General features: G+C 37.0%; 3 protein-coding genes across 5 annotated transcripts; 2 read left to right on the forward strand and 1 right to left on the reverse strand.

The window, feature by feature from the left end:
* Positions 1-597: 597 nt before the first annotated feature.
* On the forward strand, positions 598-1,854 carry LOC103322780 (F-box protein At2g26160-like). Its single transcript, XM_008224710.2, has one exon. The coding sequence runs from the start codon at positions 598-600 to the stop codon at positions 1,852-1,854; it is 1,257 nt and encodes a 418-aa protein (XP_008222932.2).
* Positions 1,855-2,858: 1,004 nt separating this feature from the next.
* Positions 2,859-7,668, forward strand: LOC103322767 (uncharacterized). Its single transcript, XM_008224695.2, has 9 exons — positions 2,859-3,317; positions 3,420-3,512; positions 3,751-3,855; positions 4,459-4,611; positions 5,095-5,193; positions 5,294-5,422; positions 6,052-6,231; positions 6,842-6,958; positions 7,207-7,668. The coding sequence occupies exons 1-9, from the start codon at positions 2,985-2,987 to the stop codon at positions 7,369-7,371; spliced, it is 1,374 nt and encodes a 457-aa protein (XP_008222917.1). The 5' UTR covers positions 2,859-2,984; the 3' UTR covers positions 7,372-7,668.
* Positions 7,669-8,756: 1,088 nt separating this feature from the next.
* On the reverse strand, positions 8,757-13,983 carry LOC148920246 (O-fucosyltransferase 1-like). Of its 3 annotated transcripts, none has more exons than XM_016791812.2 (10): positions 13,865-13,983; positions 13,616-13,772; positions 12,707-12,785; positions 12,547-12,617; positions 12,355-12,443; positions 11,388-11,511; positions 11,006-11,289; positions 10,191-10,320; positions 9,270-9,996; positions 8,757-9,077 (listed from the first exon to the last, which is right to left on the reverse strand). In XM_016791812.2, exons 1-9 carry the CDS (start codon positions 13,870-13,872, stop codon positions 9,379-9,381), a joined length of 1,560 nt encoding a protein of 519 aa, XP_016647298.2. In that variant the 5' UTR covers positions 13,873-13,983; the 3' UTR covers positions 8,757-9,077; positions 9,270-9,378. The 3 variants fall into 3 exon arrangements, with proteins under 3 accessions (XP_016647298.2, XP_088901533.1, XP_088901534.1); XM_089045407.1 differs by having other exon boundaries at positions 8,757-9,081; XM_089045408.1 differs by having other exon boundaries at positions 8,757-9,122.
* Between the last annotated feature and the right edge of the window lie 8,821 nt (positions 13,984-22,804).

Raw genomic sequence — 22,804 nt, forward strand, 5'->3', positions numbered from 1 at the left:
AATGTGCACCCAAGAAAAATAACAATTATAGTAAAAAGTTAAGTATATTTGGATTGAAAGAGGAAACAGAACAAAGCTTCCCATTACTACTTGGATTATTTTGTTTTGGTGTGATTAATATCAAACGTTTGTATTGCAATGAGAATTTTTTATTTTTTTATTTGGTGGCATTTTACAAGTCAAAATATGGAGGGCAAACATATAGAATAAGAAAAATGTTTGAGGAAGATTTCAAAAACCTAAAAACAGAAACAGACTCCATGAATCGAAGAAGTCGATTCGGTCTTTCTATGTTCTGATTTTTTTTTCTTTTCTCAAACATGAGTTAACCACGTATGGGCCTGTTAAATCAATAATCACATGCCAACAAATTAGGAAAGAAGACATGGATGGCACGGACAATTTGGGTATTTGACTTGGTAGCTTTCCTTGATCATATAGGAACCCTATTCCTTCTAGCCTAAGGTAAGGGCTTGTGCTGTATATAAAGGCGTGTACCCATTATCAAATTCTATACAATTACTACCTCACAATTACACACACTTGCAGAAACCCTCACTAGCGCTGAAGTCGTCCAGGTTTGATTGCTAGCCAGCCATGTCTTGGACAGGTTGGTTTTGGGTTCAATATTCATACGCTCTCACAAGACTAAGGAATAATAAGAATGACACTCGAGTGTCAGATCAATGGGCAAGTCTTCCCATTCATTTTTTAATTCTGGATAACTTGCGGGATCCCACTGACCATATTCGGGTTGCTGCCGTTTGCAAGCAATGGCGTGTTGCTGCAAAAGAATACAATCGCTTAACGCAGCGTTGGCAGCGTGAGCTTCTTCCTATGCTCCTGGTTCCAACTGCAACAGGATCCAAAGGAAAGCTGGAACTGTACAGCTTTCCTGGAGGAGAAACCTCCGACATTGAGTTATCAGTGCCCTGTAATATGATTAGTACGTGCCATGGCCATGGTTGGTTAGCCACAATGGATGTATTGGAAAAACAACTGATAGTCCGTACATCGAAATTTTTTTGGAACCAACAACTAGAACTGCGCAAACAAGAACTATGGACTATAACTCTGGTGAACCCTTTCAGAAAAGCAGCGGCGCCCATTCGTCTCCCTCACTTGGATTTCTGTTACCACCACACGTATGCGAGTCAAGGTTTGGATGAGTTCCGAAAGTACGGGCTTATACCGAAGCACATCCCGAAGGTTATCTTATCTGAGGATCCCACATTGAATCCAGACAGTTACATGGTTGTAGCAGTTTGCAGACGTCTTTCTACGTTGGCTTTCACCAAAGGAGGAAGAAAATATTGGACTCAATTATTCACACCGCGGCGTGTTATGGATGCTATATTTCATAAAAGTCTAGTCCTTGCAGTTTTAGAGTGCGGAAACATTCTTTCCGTTGATATCAATAGGTGGTCAATGAAAACAAAGTATTTTAACCAGGAAAAACGTCGGTTCCAAAGTGAGGCTGATGAAGCTTATCTCGTGGAATCAACCAAGGGAGACTTGTTGCACGTTCGAAGATTGCCGAAAGATGATCATTGTGATAGTGGAAAGAGATTCATGGTTTACAAGTTGGTGTTCAATGAGAGGGATGGATCCGTGCAGCATGTTGAAATGAAAAGTATTGGAGATGAGGTTATGTTCCTGAGTGAAAATTGTAGTATCTCGGTTTTGGCTAATTTTCCTCAGTGCCAACCCAATTCCATATATTACATGGATTTTCGTTGGCCGACTGAAATAAGCAATTTCAATTTAGAGGATGAAACCATTACACGATATCATTACTCTTCGGACATCTCACAAGCGCTTTGGATTGTGGACATGTTTAATGGGCTCCGCTAGCAGCTTGTTCTAGCTAGTTCATCTAATTACATTTTGTTTCTGCACTTACAGAATTTTCTTTTTCACTCGCATTTTGATTGCCTCATTTGAAATATACGTACTGTGCCTATTTATATAGTGATTGCTCGATGTTTATCAATGGTCAACTTAGAAGCTTAGGTAAGTTCAGGAAACAATCTGGGTATCGACTCACCTTTCTATTTTGACATCTTTGGCCTCCGTCTTCTAGAGGCTTTGTTTTGTAATTTCTATTCTCCGCATTAAAAATAAAATATAATATAAATTTTTTAAAATTTTTTTTTTAAAAAAACTCATTTTCCTTTTGTATTCTTAATTGAAATTCGAAAAAAAAGACAACAAAGTCTAGCCAAGAAAAAAGATCTTTGACTTGCAAATCATGTTTAAAAAACCTCCCTTCCCCATCTGTTATTAAAAATATTTAAAAAATTGAATAAAGAACAGCCCATATTTAGAGTTTTTATTTATTTATTTATTTTTATACAAACGATATTCTACTTTAATCTAATCTAAACTATATAGAGGGGATTCGAACTCCAATACAGAGTGAGAAGCACAACTGCTTCTAGCCAACTTGGTTACGCCAAACTAGATCTATAGTTTTATTTTATTTTATTTAAATGCAGGCATTCAACAAACGGAGTGGAGATTAATGTCATTAAACCAAATGGTGATCTATAATTAGAGTTTAATCATCGCATTAGAAACAACATTCTTCAAGAACAGTCTTAAGTGTGTTAATCACATCAAGTAGTTAACTTAGACACGTCACACATGTATTTAAGAAAGTTGCAATCATGCTCCTAGAGTTTAATTAAGTTTATAATTAAGGAAAATAAATAAATAAAACACTCAACTCAACAAAACTGTATTTAACTCTTTTTATTAACATGAAAACTAGCTGCAGCAACGCGGCATCTTACGATTGGTCCGTCAAGAAGTCAAAGCACACACCTCAGCTCAATCAATATCTCTCTCCGTCTCTGTCAAGCCTGTCTTCCGCTCGGAGACTCGTGGCGAGAAATTAAGAAAGAAGAAGAAGAAGAGGAAGAAACTGCGTCAGCTCAGAAACACACAGGAACCCTAGAAATTCAATCGATTTCTAGAATTTCATGTTTCACTCACCTCAAATGGTGAAGAAACGAGTCCCAGAATGGCTCAACAGCTCGCTCTGGTCTTCTACGCCTTCTCCTTCTCTCGACGACGATCGCGTTCAACCCTACACCTCCAAGCCCACCACAATCACCAGTTCTTCTTCCACCTCTGACTACGAGCCACCGTCCATGGTTGACCCACCAATCCCCGTGCCCCCTCCCAAACCCACCAGGGAAGACAAGCCCCCTCCGCAGCCCCAATCCACAGATTCACTTCCTAATCACGAAGACAAGAACAACACCACTCCTTCCCCCGAAGACATCTCCAGGCAGGCTCAGCTCTTGGTCGAGGTTAGATTTTCTTTTTCTCTCTCCCTCTCTCTCTCTGTGTGCATGTAGAGATGTTGAATTCTGGTTTGTTTTTTTTTTAATTTTTTAATTTTGTGTTTGTAGCTATCAAGAAAGACGATTAATTTGCGCGATTTGCGTAGAATTGCGTCGCAGGGCATACCAGATGGTGCCGGCATACGTTCTACTGTGTGGAAGGTGATTATGATTCGTTTTTGTATTTGATTTCATTTTGTGTTAATGTTGTGTTTGGTTCTAGAGAAAATGCGGTAATAGTTTTAGCTTATTATGGATGGAATGATAATTTGAGGGCCTCAAAAGTTACTAGACTAGCCAATAAAGCTTGACAGTGTGAATAAAGTGTGCAATTTTGAGTTTTCTTGTTGCATTTGAGGGACTTGGTTTAATTTTAAGCGTTGATAATTATTGCTTGCAGCTTTTACTTGGATATCTACCACCAGATCGGGGGCTTTGGTCATCTGAGTTAGCTAAAAAGAGGTCACAGTACAAGCATTTTAAAGATGAGCTTTTGATGAATCCTGTAAGTCATGTTTATTGTTTTCTCTTTCCATTTTTATGTTCATGTTTGGGATTTGAAGATGAAACTGAAAAAACTAGACTAATTATACAGGGTATAAGAACAGCACAGTTTGTTTTGATTTGAAGGACTTCTGCTAACTATTTTCTTTAATGGGCTAACGCTGTTCTCAAAATTTGCTACAAGTTTTAGTCACAATTGTTCAAATCGATGGAGATTTTGAAGAGCAAATAAATTGATGCCATTGAATGATCAGCTGGTAATGCTGATAGTGCAAAGAGTGTTAGCAGACATTTTCTATAGGAAAGAATAGCTCATTGATTTTTATTCCTGAAAATTGAGCGGAGGGTAACCCACAAAATTTTACTGTAGATGTTCCAGCCTTTTCATCCAGTTTAGCAATGCAGTTATCTTCACTTCTCCTTGTAGTGTTTCATATTGGGTGTTGGTCAACAGCTTTAGCCAGCTTTGTAGGGTCTTAATGAAAAGTGAAGATAAAATGAAAAATGAAAGGTTGGCACAATATGCTTATGTGATTCGTGCATTTTTGCAATTCTTAACTTCTGTTAAAGTATGAGTTTCTGAATGTTTCCTTTGGCTAGTCAGTCAGAAATCACAAGGAAGATGGATAACTGTACAAATTGTGACACTGATGAATCAAAAGGTCAAGGCAAAGGGTTGCTATCAAGATCAGAAATAACTCATGGCGAGCATCCATTGAGTCTTGGGCAGTCCAGCGTCTGGAATCAGTTCTTCCAGGTAGTTACTGGGTGAAATTACTTGCTTAACTTATTTAAGGCCCATAGTTGATGCTTTGTTAAATTCTTCCTTAACTCAACTAAGATCTTTTTAAAGAGAAAAAATAATAATAAAAAGAGGACCCCCATAAACTAAATAAATCCTGTTTCAAACTACTTTGCTGTTCAACACTAACTCTTCTTTTGCCACTGGAATATATCGAAGATCATATTTCGCAATGCATCCTTAAAAGTCATGCCTTACCTAATTAGTTCCGATGTACCATGATTTTTTATTTACTTTTTTGCTCTGGGACCCTCCTTCAGCCGGATAAACACAAGACACAGTTGTGATGCAATACAACATCTTCACTCTTAAAGAGAAGAATTCTCCGCTTTGAAAATATTAGTTCCTTGTCCTGTTGTACCATTATAGAATGGTGGTAGCAGTTACTGGCGCAAAAACTTCTTATGAAATATCTAACTCAAACTTTTGATCATGTAGGACACAGAGATCATAGAGCAGATTGACCGAGATGTAAAGCGTACTCATCCAGATTTGCACTTTTTCTCTGGGGACTCTTCAGATGCTAAATCTAATCAGGTTTGCGCTTGACCCTTGGTTCAAACTATGGTACAAGCCATCTGTAAGATTTGCCAAATACTAGAAATCTGGCTGACTTAAATGTATATAACAATTTCAGGATGCTTTGAAGAACATCCTGATTGTATTTGCCAAGCTAAATCCCGGTATAAGATATGTTCAAGGGATGAACGAAATTTTGGCACCACTGTTCTATGTATTCAAGACTGATCCAAATGAGGAAGATGCGGTAAGAATGCCATATATTTTTTGTATTCGATTTCAACTTTTTCTATAAAAATTTAATCTAGAAGCTGTCTTCAGATTTTGATGTTTGTCTTTGGACCATAAGATGTTCTTATATGTTGTTATCTGAATGTGAGGTTCAAAATTTAGGTACTCTGCTGTACTAGGGAGCTGATGTTGACTTTCTGATTGTCCTTAACTTTATTTGAATTGCATGTTCTTCTGGTCAATATCACCATATGATCATGCTTCTTAGGATGTGCAGGCTTAATTATGACCAATAGGGGTGTTAATTGTAACATGCAGAAAAAGAAGGGGCAAATGTTGATCACAACTCACAAGTGGTACAATTTAAGTCACCTGAAAAAAGAATTGAGAGCAATTTGTTACGAAAACTATTCAGCAATGCCTATGTTTTATCTATAACAAAATAAAATGTTTAGTGATTGATTTGGATGTTGGCTTTGAACAAAAAATTGTGTTAATTCATGAAAAGGGATAACAGTAATGGACACAGTGATATAAATCAGTTTATTGTCATTATACTTTTTGTGCGTAACACTTCTTCACTGCCATTTTATTTATTGTTATTGGTTAATTTTGCTCATTGTTTCCTAATGTCAAGTTTTGTAGGCCTCTGCTGAAGCAGACACATTCTTTTGTTTTGTTGAATTATTGAGTGGCTTCCGGGATCATTTCTGTCAGCAACTTGATAATAGTGTTGTGGGAATTCGTTCCACTATAACAAAATTGTCACAGCTTTTGAAGGAACATGATGAAGAGCTATGGCGTCATCTTGAGATCACAACCAAAGTAAGACATTTTTAACATATATCTTTTTTCATATTACATCCTGATGGTTGAGTAAAAGAACTGTAAAATAATATTGAACTGAGTTTTGATGATGGTGAGTAAAAAGAACCTGGTTAAACATATTCTGAAACAAATTTTGTCCAAATAATGATAACAATGTTAACTATAAATTCAGACAAAAGAAGTGTAGATCATAAATCAAATGAAGACAAAAGTCACATTATGACAAGAGAGAGAGAGCATTATGTGAGTAGCAGTGTAGCACACTCATTAAATCTTTATAAATTCACACTAGACTAGACTTCAAGTTTGGCTTTTGCAAACTGTAATAACCAAATGTTTTGATGTGCCCCAATTTTAACTCAATCTGATCTTAAAAATAAATAAATAGAAAACTCAATGGACATGTGGCCTAGTACAACACAAGCCCAATTGAGGCGGGCAGGGGCACAACAGGAACCTGCCTGTGCTAACCACTGTATATTTTACATCTCTACGTGCAGTTCTCATTAGCTTAGCATTCATGATTTGCCAATTCTTTTTAAAATACTATTTAGGTCACAAAATACTTGGTATAAATGTCTGACTGGGTTCTACTTTAAAATGTCAGGTCAATCCCCAATTTTATGCATTTAGGTGGATCACCCTTCTCTTAACCCAGGAATTCAATTTCGCAGACAGCCTTCACATTTGGGATACACTTTTAAGTGACCCAGAAGGTCCTCAGGTAGTGTTATACTCTTTCTGACTTTACATTACTTTTGCTTTCACGGTGTGTTACACCACCCTTTAGATTGTCGGTAATATGCAACTCAATTCAGATAGAATTTTTTGCCTATGGTTTGAGGTTCTGAGGACTAAGCCTGCCTTTGTTGTGTCCAGAAAAGTAGTGCTCTGCACTTTCGGGTTTGCTTTTGGCTTTGTCTTTTGTTTGTTTGTATTTAGGCTAACGACGTAGCTGACTAACAATTGTAGGAAACCCTTCTTCGAGTATGCTGTGCAATGTTGATTCTCATTCGGAGGCGCTTACTAGCAGGTGATTTTACCTCTAATCTCAAACTACTGCAGAACTATCCTCCAACAAACATCAGACATCTGCTGTATGTTGCCAACAAGTTGCGTGTACAATCCTCAGGCTAATTTACCTTACACTGTCATTCCTTTTTCCTTTTTTATCCATTTTGTGATTCGAATGTCCATGTTTGTAAATGACTGGATGTATATGCTCTTAGAGTAACAACTACTAATGCCTTGAATTGATTATCTTTGATAGAATAGACTTCATCCTTTATTTATTTCGCTTTCCCACCAATTCTGGAATGGTGAAATTGTTTACTGAGGGTTATTGTTTCGGAACACTAGTCGTACATGTTGATTCCTTGGTTTGACAAATGGATTGCAGTTATTTAATTATTTTATATAATTCGTTTTAGTTTGGCCCTGTTTGTACTTAGCTCATTGTTTATTTGTTCATATGGCTATAAATCCTTCAACCTATTGAATTGTTAGGCTTGGACATGACTGGTAGCCAAGCTAGTAGGACTTTGATTCTGATGTGGCTATATGGATAATGGGTAGAACAAAAGATTATTGGGGAGGACAAGGGAATAAGAATAACTAGTAGACGAATTTGATAAAAACATGAGATGCCTTGTCTGAATCTCATTAGAGAAAGGAAAGTAGAAGAAAATAAAGACCATGCTAGTTCATTACTGATACTTTACGTTCTTACAGAAATAGACAGCTTTAACTGGGCAATTTTCAAATGTAATGCAGACTATTTAAGTATTAATGTACCATCTTTCCTCCTGTTACGAGGGAATTGAATTTGAACCAGGGAAGGGTATTCTGGAGTAATTTTTTGGTGCGACTCTGATCATATGTGCATGACATGAATTTCATCGTTCACTCATATTTTAATACGTGAATACCTAGAACACTCAAAAATTTAAGTATTTAATTACTGAAAGGTTTTACAAAGCTTATGTTTTGGATTATGTCAAAATATTGAGAAAATACACCAACACCCAGGCCCTGACCAAAACAAAACAAAGAGAATAGGCTCGGGACAAGGAAGCTGAACGTTAAGAAGCGGAAATAAAATCCAAGAAGAAAAGCAACAAAACTACAACAGGCAGCATTAGAACCACTGACAAGACCAGCTGGCCTAAGCAACTACCCAAAAGAGAGGCCAGACAAGAGTAGTAATCACCAACAGCCACAGGCCGAGGGAGCTAACAAAGCACCAAAAACCAGGTACGCCCAAAGGAACACAAACCACATCGATGCAAACAGGCAGCAACAATAGCAAATATATGTTTTCAATAACAAGACTGATTTTCTGGGGAAGAGTAAAATGAAGTAAAATATATGTTGATATTGCAGAAGACACAGAATAAACTGGAGGCTAGGGTCAGATAATTTATTTTTAATTTTTCCCAATCCTTGATTCAAATCGCACATCAGATGCATGTAATGAAGCTACAGTTCATTTACGAGCTCACTCAAAAGTCAAAGTTAGAGCCTTTCAAAATGGATCAAAACCAGAATGAGCTTACCGAGTAATTTAATACTTAATGTAGCATTTTTGTAAGGTAAGACTGAAAATCTTATATGATTAGTCACACATGTGACATGGCAGAAACATATAAGGGAGTCAATCAAATATAATACAATATCACTAATCAGAAGTAAATTTTTAGATCACAGCATAACAAATCTGAAACTATCAACATGGCTTGGCTCATGCGTCCTCCAGCAGTGTCAACTTCTTTTTCGATATACTGAATCACCATGGCGTGAACCCCAAGATAACATGAACCTGCCCCCAATACCCAACATGGATCCTGTCTCAAATCACCACAAGACCAGAGTCACCGAAAAACCATCAACTTGTATGATCAAAAGGAACACGAAATATCCATAAATATCCAAATGATGAATAAAACAATATGGGATTGTTTGTGAAAGAGGACAAGCAAGGAAATTTCTTTATTAAAAAACAAATTAAACACAACAGAAGTACAGATAATGATTACCTGAAGGCAGAGTATTATTATGGAAAGCCATTCCTTGTCAATTACACGGACAGGGATTCATCAGTATTGGCGTGGAACAATCACCCGCTATAAATCCTGAGACTACTTTTCATCTTTCTGCCACAGATATTGTTGAATTTGATTGGGGCACGGATTCCAGGTCATCAGTGGCTTCACCCAACTGGCTGTTAAGAATTTCCAAAACATTATCTGGTGGACATTTATGCACTGGATCCTTTGGAGATGTTAGGCAGAAACATTCGGGCCAAGAATTTGTATAGAAAGAATCAGGCGGAATCCGCTTGTGGGGCCCGCCAAGGTTAGTATTGAGCATGGCTTGCCTAACAGCTTCTTCAAAACCAGTTGTCCGTCCCTTCTCTAGATCAACGAAGATTGGAGCAAGAGCTTTCCTATCGGGTCTAATTGTGGTCCGAAAGCCATAATATAGGCGGTGTCCAAGGAGATTGTTGGCAAAGTTGCTAGGGCCATCATATGTAGGCATAAAAATATCAGAGAGGAGGCAAACCATGTAGTCCACCGCAGACCCTAACAATCCCTGGGCATTTTCTGCTAGCTCGTCTGCAGGATCTACAGAACTGTGGTTCTCAAGGTGAGGGAACAAAGCCCGGAACGGTTTCATGAATCTCTCTCCACCAAATAGTTCACCAGCAGCTAGGTATATCCTGGTAGAATTGTTAAACCCCATTGCACGTAAAATAAGACCAACCTGCATAGAAAGAGGGACATAACTTTGTTAGTGTTTTATATAGGAAATGAGTGTTATCACCTGGTAAGCAAAACATAACAAGATACTGATGCAAGGTAACAGCCATCCAGGGTAATGTCACCATTCACCGGCAGTATAAAACAACACTTTCCAACGACAAATAAAAAAAACATTAACAAGACAGATAATGTTACCTCTTCTGGAGTTAATGGGCATTTTCCAATGGCTCTTCTTTCCTCATACACAAGCTTCTTTGGTGCAAAATTTTCTTTCCGATACTTCTTCAAAATATCTTGCTCTTTGGGGTTGAAAATATCAAAACAGCTGCAGAATAATCATACCAGATTTTAAGAAGTCTTCAGATAACATTACTTTTCAAAATCTTAATCATGAACTATTCCAGTCATGAAACAAACAGATTGTACCCCTTACATAGCTAGTGGCTATGAAATAGGAGAATTCTTGGCATGATATAAAGGAGAACAGTCCAGTCATTCCTCATTTTATATAAGGATTTCACCAAGAAATTAACTCATATTAGAGAGACTATATAGACAGGCCACACTTGTGCTGGGAATCTTAGTTTTGACCAATTGATACTAAAGTTAACAAATTAAGTTCAAGCTGTTGTGTTAAATTACTATCCGAGTTTATATTTTACCTTATTTCTCTCCTTGTTCTACATCAATTAGTATCACACTGATCTACATCCTACGACACTCATGGCATTAGTTATGCTTGAAACTACGGCATTAGTTACCTTATTTCTCTCCTTGTTCCACATCAAATCTTTGATTTAATTTAACCCAATGTATGCATTGTACACAAGTGTCTTTCTCCATGTGACTCTGTGAGGTTTGGTTGGATTTTTCACTCCTATCACATTCTTGTCTTTTAAGCAGATTTTTCCCCATATGCAATGATGTCAACCATTTGTTCTACATCTGACCCTCCACCATCATGCAGATGCAAACGTGAATTTAGAAAAGATAATCAGATAAGAACGTACCCAGCAAATGCCAGCATATCCATTTCAAAACGAAGATGTATGGACATGAAGTGACCTTGTGAGCGAAGCTTATCAACTATTGACTGACTTAGCTTCATTATATTTGTCTTAAATCTCAGAGCATGATAGTTCACTCTGCACCTCAACCGTTGATACTCAGGGTTGTCAATTTCTTCTGCCAAACGATGTGAAAAGGGAGTAAGATAAATAGCACCATGCTCCTTCATTTTCGCAAGAGCATCCGTAGTATACCAACTGATAGGAGCATCTCTAGGGGGGCGAAGCTGAGACAAGGTTTAGAGGAAGGAGTAAATATTTCAAACCTATTGAACAACTCAAATTTTATTTCTGAATGTGATCAAAACAAATACATATGCTTTACCTGTACAGCTTTTATCTTCTTTGTCTTCCCATTTTTGCGAATTTCTGGTATTTTTTCTACAATTTTTACATCATACCTCAATGACATGATAAAATGCTCAACATCATAGATACCGCGGAAACCACTGCACATGTTAAAGATAACATGCTGCAGTTAAAAGCATTTAAAACTTTATAGAGTTTACAGAAACAAGCATTCAACTAATCAACGAGAGCAGTGGACACATTACTCAAAGTTCCACAAAACAAATTCCTTTGTTTTCCGAAGCAAATATAAGATTAATTAAAATATGGAGGGAGATATTCCTATGAAAATATGCAAAAAGATCTACAGAAAAATGCATTCATGCAGTTATCTTAAAGCTGTAACTTTCCTCACAGTTGTTTTTATTAACATATTACTTTCCTATCAATGAGAAAAAGATATCCAAAGCAACAAAGTTGACCTTCCTTAAACTTACTTATCCTAATTCTTAACTAAACCTGTAAGTATAAAAATTGCAGACTCAGAGAATCCTCAATCGGAGGATCCACATGTGTCAACAAAATCAGAAAATTGTTAAATAGAGAAACTCAAGATTGGTCTGTAACTATTGAAACCCTTAAGCAAGTCCCCAAGAGAAGAGTCGTCCTAGATCAGCTAATGAATAAACTTGAAAATTGAAGGCCTTTCCAATGAAATCTCTTATTATGTAGGTTTTAAGTACATGTGATGAAAGAAGAAGAGAAGTAATGTCTTACAGCAACAAGTTCTATCTGAAAACATCTTCCAATTCCTCTGTGTGACACATCTATCATGTAGCTACATGTTTGTCACAATTCTATCTACCCTACCTCGTCTCTCTTGGTTTAATAGCCTCAATCAGAAAATAAAATTTAATAATTCTATATTAAAAGTGAAATTTGAATAGGTGAAAAAAAATCTATATATGTGAAATAAGGGTCAGACAACCATTGAAAATAGATACCTGTCATCATGCCAAAAAGAGTTTGCATCCAATTCAGGCAGCACAAGTGTAGCATTCATGATTCTTGCTGCAAGAACAGCATTACATATCTAAAACATCCAAGAGAGTAACAGAAGGTAAATATTCCCCTCGTAAGATCATGGGTGAAAATATGCAATTACAGATCATACAGAAAAAGAGAAAGTTACGGACCGCTGTACGTTGTTGATTGAGACCACCATTACAGCGCACTCGTAGGTAGCCGTTAGTCTCCCTAGGTGGAGCTGCCACAAAGTAGAAGCACCAGAACAACTTTAAAATGAATTTTACAAAAACCAAAGCACAATTCATTGAGAAAAAAGGAAACACATACGAGGCCAATTAGATCGTGGAGCTGATGATGGTCTCCAACCACCAGAATCAGCACTTCTCCAAAGTTTATCCAAGTTCAACTGCATATGCGTGGTAAGAAAATTCAGAGTCAAAGTTTCAACAAATACATAACAAGCAGTTCCGCTGTTACATTTTTTTGAGCAAGAGACAATTTTATTGTACGAAAACATTAAACTCCACCTCAGCTTCCTTCTTACAACCCTTTTTTTTACTGGGCCATTACAAAATACACCACAGGAAACTCCTAGTGACGTTGAGATGTTGATTCATTATCATCAAAAGCATCTCAGAAGGGTGATTTCGAATGTGCTTTTTTTTCTTTTTAAAAAAAATGTAAAATTGGATATGGCATGAGTACTTTATGCTTGATCGCTTGATGTTTTATACCAATTTTTTTTTTCCCAATAACCAGTCATAGTATCTTCTTCACTGATCATAGACAAAATATCAATTTTCAGTTATTATCAATACCATTTACCTTGGCATTACAAATTTTGAATTTTCAGCGATCTCATTCATATCAAAGATAATGTTCAGTCAATAGGTAGCAACAGAAAAGTAAAGGTATTTAATTTCCAGGGGACATTTGACTGCATCCTAAAATCTTAATTAGCACTAAATCACTGCTACAACCTGATATACATACCCAGTAACCTCCCCGAAGATACTGATTTATTGAGATAAAATTCCTAATTCCAATGTATCCAAGAATCAGTAGCATTTACCTAGTAATTAGCATAGTTGAAGTAAATCATCATTCAAGAGAAAGCGCCTTTTCATCGTTATCACTAATTCGGGCAAACAAATAGAAAGCGAACACTGAACTAATGTGCCAATCTATACTAACTAAAATTGAACAGGATGATTCTAAACCCAGCTTCAGACTAACCTCAGGGCGAGAGCCGGATGGACCACCGCCATTGCTCGTCCACAAAACCAGGAACGAAATGGTGCAGATGACAACCACAACAGCGATCAATAGCCTCCCAATCATGCCCTTCACCGCTCCTGCTTGCTTCGCATGCTGCCGATTATAAAGCCCCGGTCTGCATCAAATCAACCAAAGAAAATTATGACCACTTGTGTTTCGTTATCGGGAAAGTTCTGAATCGGAGCGAGAAAATGGTAGTTGATTTACCTTCGCATTGTTTGAGAAATTGAGCTTCTTTCTTACACAGTCCACTTCAACCGCCACTCTCTTTCTTTAATTCCGGTGATTGAATCTCTCTCTATGTATGAAGGAAAAATACATTGGTGGCCTCTATTTATACCCAACTTTTTTATTAATTAACCAGCTTAATATCTATGCAGGAATGGTGAACATTCAAAATATCATAAAATACTCTTAATCAATTCAAACATTAAGAATTGAATTATTAATTAAATGAGGATAATATGGTAATTTCACATTTTTATATTAAAACATTAAAAATTAAAAACAAAAGCAAATAATATGACCTACTTTTATGGAACATAAATACCCATGTTATCTTTTTTAATTCTAAAAATAAAATATAAAATAAAACCAATTGGCACATGCTCACCGGTTTAGGGGCTAATGGTTTAGAATAGCTCAACTAGTTTAGGGCTGTACGTTGGATTGGAAATTCCGAATTCGATCCTGTAATTTTCAATTTTGGCAAGTTCAAATCAATTTTAATATCCGAAAGTATGAATTTATGTCTCACAAAAATTCTATACAAATAAAAATAAAACAAAAAACAAATATGAAAGAAGCATTTTGAACATGCATATCAGCACAAAAATTATTATTATGGGCTTTTTATCACAAAATGCTTTTTAAGTTAACCAAACTATCATGTTACATCTTATTTTTTTTGTCATTTGTGATCTCAAGATTAATGGTGCTCACAAATAATCCATGCCATAAGTTTGTGTTAAAAAATATGTTAGATTGTTGATGTGACATATTAAGTAGGACTCATATATCTAATGATATCACCAAGTGAATTAAATAAAAAAAATATTCTAAAAATATGATTTATAGCTTTGTCTTTTAGTCATGTTTTGATTTTATTGGATATGCGAGTACCATCTTTGTGCCACGTCAGCAATCTAACATATTTTTGGACGAAAGCTTATGATAGGGCTATTCGTGAGCGCCCATGTTAAACTTTGAAAACCAAAAAAACGCAATCTGATAGTTTCATTAACCTTAGAGACGTTAAAAAGGCTATTATTAAACTTTTTTTTATCAGAGTGGAAAACCCCATGGCATATTAGTTGTGTGTGTGAGAAATTCACTTTCCTTTAGTTTAGACTATCGCTTGTATATCATCTGTATGTATATCTTTTAAATTTACGAGGAATATTTAATTGAGATTTTAAAAAACTTTCCTTTAGTTTAGACTATCGCTTGTATATCATCTGTATGTATATCTTTTAAATTTACGAGGAATATTTAATTGAGATTTTAAAAAACTATTTTGGGATAAATAAGTCATGTGGTATTCAATTAAGACTTTTAAATTATCTAAACAAGTCTTGTAGTTTCCATTAAGGCTATTAGAATTTCTAAAAGATAGTGGCCAAATCTAGTGGTATTCAATCAAGACTTTAAACAAGTAACAAAAAGTTTTATGGTATTCAAAAACTTGAAAATTTTGAAAGATTCTTTTAAATGTGAGATTGTGTGATATTTTTTTTTATGAAAAATATAAATACCAAACCCTATCTCAAATCCCACCTAATCCTTCAGATTTTTCACATGGAATTTTTTTCTCTCTTTCTCTCTACTAGAGAAGATGAACATACTTGCATTTGAGTTCAAAGGCCCTTTCATATTCACGATTTTTTTACGTGGGATTTTTTTTTTCTCTCTCTCTGTTAGAGAAGATGAACACCTTCTGATATTCACGTTTGAGTTCAAAGGCCCAACGAATTATATCGCCAAAGATTTTTTGTGTTTGAATATATGGCCTGCGTGTCAGTATATATAACCAAAGATGAACATACATGATATATGACCTGCCTTTCAAGTTGGTCTGCGTTTGAGTTGAAGTGTCATGATCTCTCATCTACTTATCAATTCAATTCAAGCAAGGCATGTGTGTTTGAATTTGAACAAGACTATATATAATATATATGTAAATAATTAATAGTCTATGGCCTGAATATTATATAGTCATGGCCTGTGTTTCTATATAATATATATATTGAAAGTATAGAAACACACTTTATATAGTCTATGACGTGTGTAAATAATTCGAACAAGGCATGTGCTTGAATTTGAGGAGTTCATCCAACAAAGCATGGGATTATTTTTGTTCATTACTTTAATCAATGTGTATTCTCATCATTTTTCTCAACACTTAACACGTGTCCATAGACATAAAAAAATAATTTCATAAAGTAGGGGAGGTAAAAGGCCTATACAAGGAATTTTTCTTTTCCATTTTGTTGCTATGACGTGTGTAAATAATTCGAACAAAGCATGTGCTTGAATTTGAGGAGTTCATCCAATATAGCAGTTCATCAAATTGAGGGAGAAAAGATATAGACGACAAAGTATGAGATTATTTTTGCTCATCACTTTAATTCAATGTGTACTCTCATCATCCTTCTCAACACTTGACACATGTTCATAGGCATAAAAAATAGTTTCATAAAGCAGGGGAGGTAGAATGCCTATACATGGAATTTTTCTTTTCCATTTTGTTGCTATTGGATTAAATGCGAATGGCTAATCTTCTGTAAATTAAAGAGAGATGATGGATAGTTAAATCTATTCTAAATTTTTTTGTATAAATAACTACCTCATTCTTACATAATTTCTCACAACATCTTCATCATTTTACATATTATCTTTCCTTAATTTCATCCTTTTATATAATTTCTCACAATCTCTTCATTCTTTTATAAACTATCCTTCATATTTTTCATTTAAATTAATTTTTAACTTGCTTTAGAACAAGAAAAAAATATAATCATAAATCTATAGGGCTAATCGCAGAGAATTTAAGAATCAAAGAACTACTGAATCGGTATGGGAAGAATCATTCTCATTAAGTTGTTTACTAAACATATGGAATTAGCAAAGGAATGGGATTGATTCCCAATGTTATTGTTTACTAATTTGCATGGATCAAAATCCAAATTAATTTTAGAATTATGATAAAGTGGTAAGGATATTTTTAGAAGTTATTAAGTGAAAATAGGAATGGGAATCGTATCGACTACTCCCCTCTAGTTGATCTAATACCTAGTTATGAGCAAGGATTAAAATATCGGCACAAATAATATCGGGCATCCAATTTACGGATATTTCGGGGATATATCACTATTGTTTTAGGTATCGGGAAAAAATCAACAAAAATGACAGATATAGACATTGAAACACATAATTTTTGTGTAAAACTTTCATAGATGTTGTTTGCGTTTTGCGTTTACTCCTGTGATTTGAAGGGCAAAGTTCCCCAACTGCCTTGAGAACCATAAACGGTCAACAAGTCGCTTTCTTTGGTGTGCGAGCGTACCGCTGCTAGTAATAAAAGTCTAGCAGACTTAGTTTGGAATGGATAACTTGCGCCTCAAGTTACTGATTTCTGCAAACAAACGATTGTGAATTTGGGTGAGGAATATCTCCCAAGTAAGTTCTTTCTTGCCTCGGTGGTGAGGACTTTAACAATTTATCTCAGATAACGAGGTCATTTCGGCGAGAATGGTTTATGGGATTTAAAGCTGTTTCGAGTGCCTTTACAAAACTATAACAATAAATACTCATGCTAGAGAGATGAAGAATACGATTGGAACTCCATTTACGCGAGATGGAAGGTTACATTACCGGGTCGAAATGCCCGGCTTTAGTTTAGGAGCGCTGGCCGGACTGAACAACTGGATGGACCGTTGACAACTCGATTGCTAAGCTTCAACTATAAATCGATACAAAGGTTGATTCTGGCGAGTTTCAATGTACCTTAAGCTTTTGTGAAGCTTCAGTGGGCGTAATCTGCGGCTTCTTGATCTGAAAGGGCGAGTGGTGCATTCTCGAGGACTTTAGTGGGCTAGAGACTTGCAGTGAAATTTGTTGTGAAATTTGTTGAGGTTTTTGTGTGTTTGTGTTGGTGTCTTGGCTCAATGAACTTTGGTTGTTTCAGTGTTTTGAAGGTTTTTGAGATCAAGTGATCATTTTGAGTTTTTGTTTTGATTAATTTTTTGGTTGTTTTTTGAGTGTCTTTACCCTGTTCACCTTCTTGTATTTATAGTAAACTGCTTTCTTCTGGAGTAGGGTGATTGTGTTTATTTATTAAGGCAAAGATATTTCCTTTTCCTCTTCTTCTTGATTTTGGCAGATAGGCTCTCGGATAGGCAATCACTTCCTGATTTTCTTGAAAAGGAACCTAATCTCTTTCCCAATTTCTACCGCCTTGTGATATTTTACCCGTGATGGTTAGTTTGATTCCTTTTCGACAGCTCCTGCTTTCTGCTTATCCTCTCGAGATTGTAACTTGCTTATCTCCTTGGGAGAATTACCTTCTCTGTAAAGATGTAAGAAAAATCTCACGAATATACATATATAAGGGGATTTAATCTTCAGTTCTTCAGAATCAACTTGATGTCACGAACCCTTCAATCACTTCTTCTATGGCAGTTGTCATTGCTAACTTCCGCCATTGCTGACTTTTTCATCCCAGAGGTTGCCATTCTTGACTTTTTATCCCAGAGGTTGCCACGTGAGATTGTTCCTTCTTCCGGACTCCCTCTTCCTATTATGTTGGGCCTGTGAGGCCCAAATCACCTTGTTTGCTCTGGCCTTTCGACTCTTCGATTTTGGGCTTCCATCTTTTTACTGGATCAGATGTGTCAATTTTGCCCAAATAATACCCCTTAAGTCGAATCGTTTTGGAACGGTTTCACTTAAATGACATGACCATTAAATTAGTGCGTGGTAAATTCCCTGAAATGTTAAAATGTAGTAGAAGTACAACAAAGGGACAAACTCAAAACAAATCTAAAACAAGGGTAATTTTGAAAGGAACTTTTGCCCGTTTATGCCTTCACTCCCGTGATGGAAGGGCAAAGTTCCCAACGCTTTGAGAACCATAAACCGGTCGACAAGTCACTTTCTTTGGTGTGCGAGCATGCCACTTTGCTAGCAATAAAAATTCTAGCAGACTTAGTTTGGAGTAGATAACTTGCGCCAAGTTATTCGATTTCAAACAAACGATTGTGAATTTGGGTGAGGAATATCTTCCAAGTAAGTTCTTTTCTTGCCTCGAGCAGTGAGGACTTTAATAATTTATCTCAAGATATAAGCAGTCGTTTTGCGAATGGTTGATGGAATTTAAATCGTTTCGTGCGAACTGATGGAATTTAAATTTTTTAAGCGTAATCGATGGAATTTAATCGTTTTGTGCGAATCGCCTTTTACAAAACTATAACAATAAATACTCATGCTAGAGAGAAAATACAATTGGAACTCCATTTACCGATGGGAGGCTCTCATCAAATTTAATTTGGGATCGAACCGTGGCCGGATCTGAAACGTGGCCGGATCGGAATGTTGACAACTCGATTGCTAAGTTTCAACTTTAAATCGATACAAAGGTTGAATCGCGTAGCTTCAATGTACTTAAGCTTTGTGAAGCTTGAGTGGGTAATCAGCGCTTCTTCAATCTGTAAGGGCGTATGCGTTCGAGGACTTGTGGGCTAGAGATGATCATGAAATTTGAATGACTTATTTTCTAAGTCCGAACCTTGGGAATTCTAATCTAAAGCTGGTTTTCACTTGGAATTCAAGTGAGCTTCTGGTTGAGTTGTTTGTTTGTGTCTTGGCTCAATGAGCTTTGGTTGCTTCAGTGTTTTGAAGTCATTTTGAGTTTTGTTTTTGATTGATTTTTTGGTTTTTTGAGTGTCCTCTACCCTGTTCACTCCTTCTTGTATTTATAGAAAAACTGTTTCTTCTCTGGAGTAGGGTGATTGTGTTTTTATTGGGCGGCAAAGATATTTTCCCCCCTTTTCCTCTTCTTCTTCAATTTTGCAGATAGGTTCTCGGATAGGCGATCACTTCCCTGCTTTTTCAGTGCCCTTGTGATATTTTACCCGTGATGGTTAGTTTGATTCTTTTCCGACAGCTCCCTCTTTCTGCTTATCCCTCTCTGAGATTTGTAACTTGCTTATCTATCTTGGGAGAATTACCTTCTCTGTAAAGACAGAAAATCTCAGTATATACATATATAAGGGGGATTTAATCTTGATTCTTCTTGATGTCACGAACCCTTCATCACTCCTTCTATAGCGATTGCCATTGTGACTTTTTCATCCAGTAGGCCTTTGCGACTTTTCATCCTCACGACTCGCCATTGCTGACTTTTTATCCAGAGGTTGCCATGTAGGATTGTTCCCTCTTCTCGTGGACTCCCTTTTCCTATTATGTTGGGCTGTGAGGCCCAAATCACCTTGTTTGTTCTGAAGGGCCTTGGGATGTGTCAATTTTTGCCCAAACAATGCCCCCTTAAGTTTGAATCGTTTTGGAACAGTTTGACTTAAATGACATGGCCATTAAATTGGCGTAGTAAATTCCCGTTAACTGAAAAAGTAGAAGTACAACAAAGGGACAAACTCAAAGATGTATAGAAACAAAACACAAACTTTAAAGAGTAGAAACAAGGGACAAACTTTAAAAGACAGTAGAAACAAAGACAAACTTTAAAGAGTATAGAAACAAGGGACAAACTTTAAAGATAGAAGTAGAAACAAGGGTAATTTTGAAAGGAACCAAAAGATTTCTAGTGTAATCTTATGTCTATCCCAGTGGTCTGTTTATGCATGCATCCCACATGGTTGGATAAAACTTTTTTAACCATTTGCCATTGATTGGGGCCGTATGAACTTCTCCATCCCTATCCTGCAACCTGTATGCCCCCATTCCGAGGATCTGGTTGATTATGAAAGGGCCTTCCCATGTAGGCGACCACTTTCCATAACCACACATGGGTTAGGGCGAACGCCTTCAGACTATCTCCCCTTCTTCAAAACTCTTGTCCTGACTCTCTTGTTGTAGGCCCTTGATACACCTGTTTTCCTGCCAGGAGTTTGTTGAGAGGTCAATTCGCTGCATCTAATCCCTCCGGGTTCAGCAAGCATGGCTCGGGAGTAGTTTTCTCCTACTAAGTCATGTTGGTGAGCAATTCTGAGGGACTGAACAGCAATTTCCATAGGCAGAATTGCATCATGACCGTAGGTTAACGATGGAGTCATGCCGCTTCTCTTTTTGAAGTTCTATATGCCCACGAGTTTCGATGACTTCTCATGCCATTGTTTCGATTCTTCTCAAGCATTTTCCGATAATGTTGATGATCACTTTGTTGCTTGATTCGCTGTCCATTGGCTTGGGCATAATAAGGAGTGGATTGAGGCGATCGATTTTGAATGCCTCGCCATGTCCAAGATTTCTCCGGATATGAAGGAGGATCTCTATCGCCAGATTGATTCTGGGATGCCAAATCTATGGATAATGCTTTCTATGAAAGTGATGATCTCTTGAGATGTAGTAGATTTAATTTTGGCTTCCACCCACTTAGTGAAATAGTCTATGGCAACAATGATAAAGCAGTCCTGCCGGGCTGCTGTCGGATAGATCTTACCAATGAGATCCATTGCCCATCCTCTAAAGGGCCATGGTTTTACCACTGGATTCATGGGAACTGATGGAGCCTGCTGGTCTGGACCGTGTCTTTGACAAGTTTCACACCCCTTGGAATAGTTAATGCAATCTTTCATCATGGTTGGCCAGAAGTAGCCATATCTCCTAATTAACCAGCACATTTTTCTCCCACCTTGATGTGCTCCACAGATTCCTTCATGGGTTTCCCCCATAACTTTCATGTATTCTTCCTTTCCGAGGCACCTTAAAAGCACCTCATCCTTGCTCTTTCGGACCAAATCTTCATTCCACATAAGGTAGTTTAAAGCCATGATTCTGACCTTTTCTCAGAGGGCAAAGTTGGATATCGTAGATAGGTCATGATAGGATTTCTCCAATCATCTTCAGTGATTGTGGCAGAATTGACATCTATCTCCATCCCATCGGCCAATGCAGATGGTAGGCTTTTTCCTATCCTCGATGATTCTTTGTACACAATCTTCTGGCATTTGTACACCTGTTGCCACCTGGGCCAATTCATTGGCTGCAAAATTTTCTTCCCTTGGGATATGTTCCCAAGTGGCTTCTCCAATTCGCAGAAGATTCCTAGCTGCCACCAAGTAACACAAAGAAGGGCTTAGGCACTTGTATTCCCCAGCAATTTGTTTCAGAACCAGCATGGAATCTCCCAGAATTTCCACAGATTGGATTCCTAGTTCTACCAGTATTTCTAAGCCAATGATTAAGGCCTCATATTCTGCCCTGTTGTTGGTGCATTGGAAATCCAATTGGAAAGAGTAGCAGTGTCTGATTCCAAGTGGTTCTTCCAAGACACCCTCGCCTTGGTTACATCGCTTTTGATCCATCAAAGTATAACTTCCAAGGTGCAAGATGAACTGAGTAGATAGGATTGTTGAGGCAGGTGTGAGCTCTGGTCAATAGATCTGCATTTGCTATGTCTAAAGAGTCCATATTTTCAATCTCCTCTCCGGGATGATCTGCTAGGAAGTCTGCCATAGCTTGTCCTTTGACGGCTTTACGAGGAACATATCTGAAGGCAAATTCCATGTCAAGGCCAAGGTCCATTTTCCAATTCTGCTTCTCGGCATTGGTCTTGTTAGCATGTATTTGATCAGATCTGTTTTGGCAATGATATAGATGGTGTATGGCAAGCATGTAATGTCGAGCTTTGATGAAGTACAAGGCTAGGCACAGTCTTTCAATTGCAGAATATTTTCTTTCCACTTCGCCGTGAGTTCGCTTAGGTAATAAACCGCTTTGTTCCTTTCCTTCCTTGTTATCACAACCAATAAACTTCCAATGGATACTCATGCGGATATATAGAGCTTGAGTGGTCTGCCTCTCCTTGGTGGGGACAGAACTGGTGGATTTGAGAGGTAATGCTTGATTTCCTCAAAAGCTTGTTGGTGCTTTGTTCTTCCCACTTAAAGGTTTGTTCTGTTTTAATCTTAA

This window comes from Prunus mume, linkage group LG2 (assembly GCF_029339155.1).
Source record: "Prunus mume cultivar Tortuosa linkage group LG2, ASM2933915v1, whole genome shotgun sequence".
Classification (NCBI taxonomy): domain Eukaryota; kingdom Viridiplantae; phylum Streptophyta; class Magnoliopsida; order Rosales; family Rosaceae; genus Prunus; species Prunus mume.

Coding starts and splice junctions, on each gene's coding strand:
- LOC103322780 (XM_008224710.2), top strand. CDS start 598: ATGTCTTGGACAGGTTGGTTTTGGGTTCAATATTCATACGCTCTCACA.
- LOC103322767 (XM_008224695.2), top strand. CDS start 2,985: ATGTTTCACTCACCTCAAATGGTGAAGAAACGAGTCCCAGAATGGCTC. Junction 4,612..5,094: donor TCTGGAATCAGTTCTTCCAG/GTAGTTACTGGG, acceptor TTGATCATGTAG/GACACAGAGATCATAGAGCA. Junction 6,232..6,841: donor ATCTTGAGATCACAACCAAA/GTAAGACATTTT, acceptor TTAAAATGTCAG/GTCAATCCCCAATTTTATGC.
- LOC148920246 (XM_016791812.2), bottom strand. Junction 12,786..13,615: donor CATCCGGCTCTCGCCCTGAG/GTTAGTCTGAAG, acceptor ACGCATATGCAG/TTGAACTTGGATAAACTTTG. Junction 11,290..11,387: donor AGAAGATAAAAGCTGTACAG/GTAAAGCATATG, acceptor ACCTTGTCTCAG/CTTCGCCCCCCTAGAGATGC.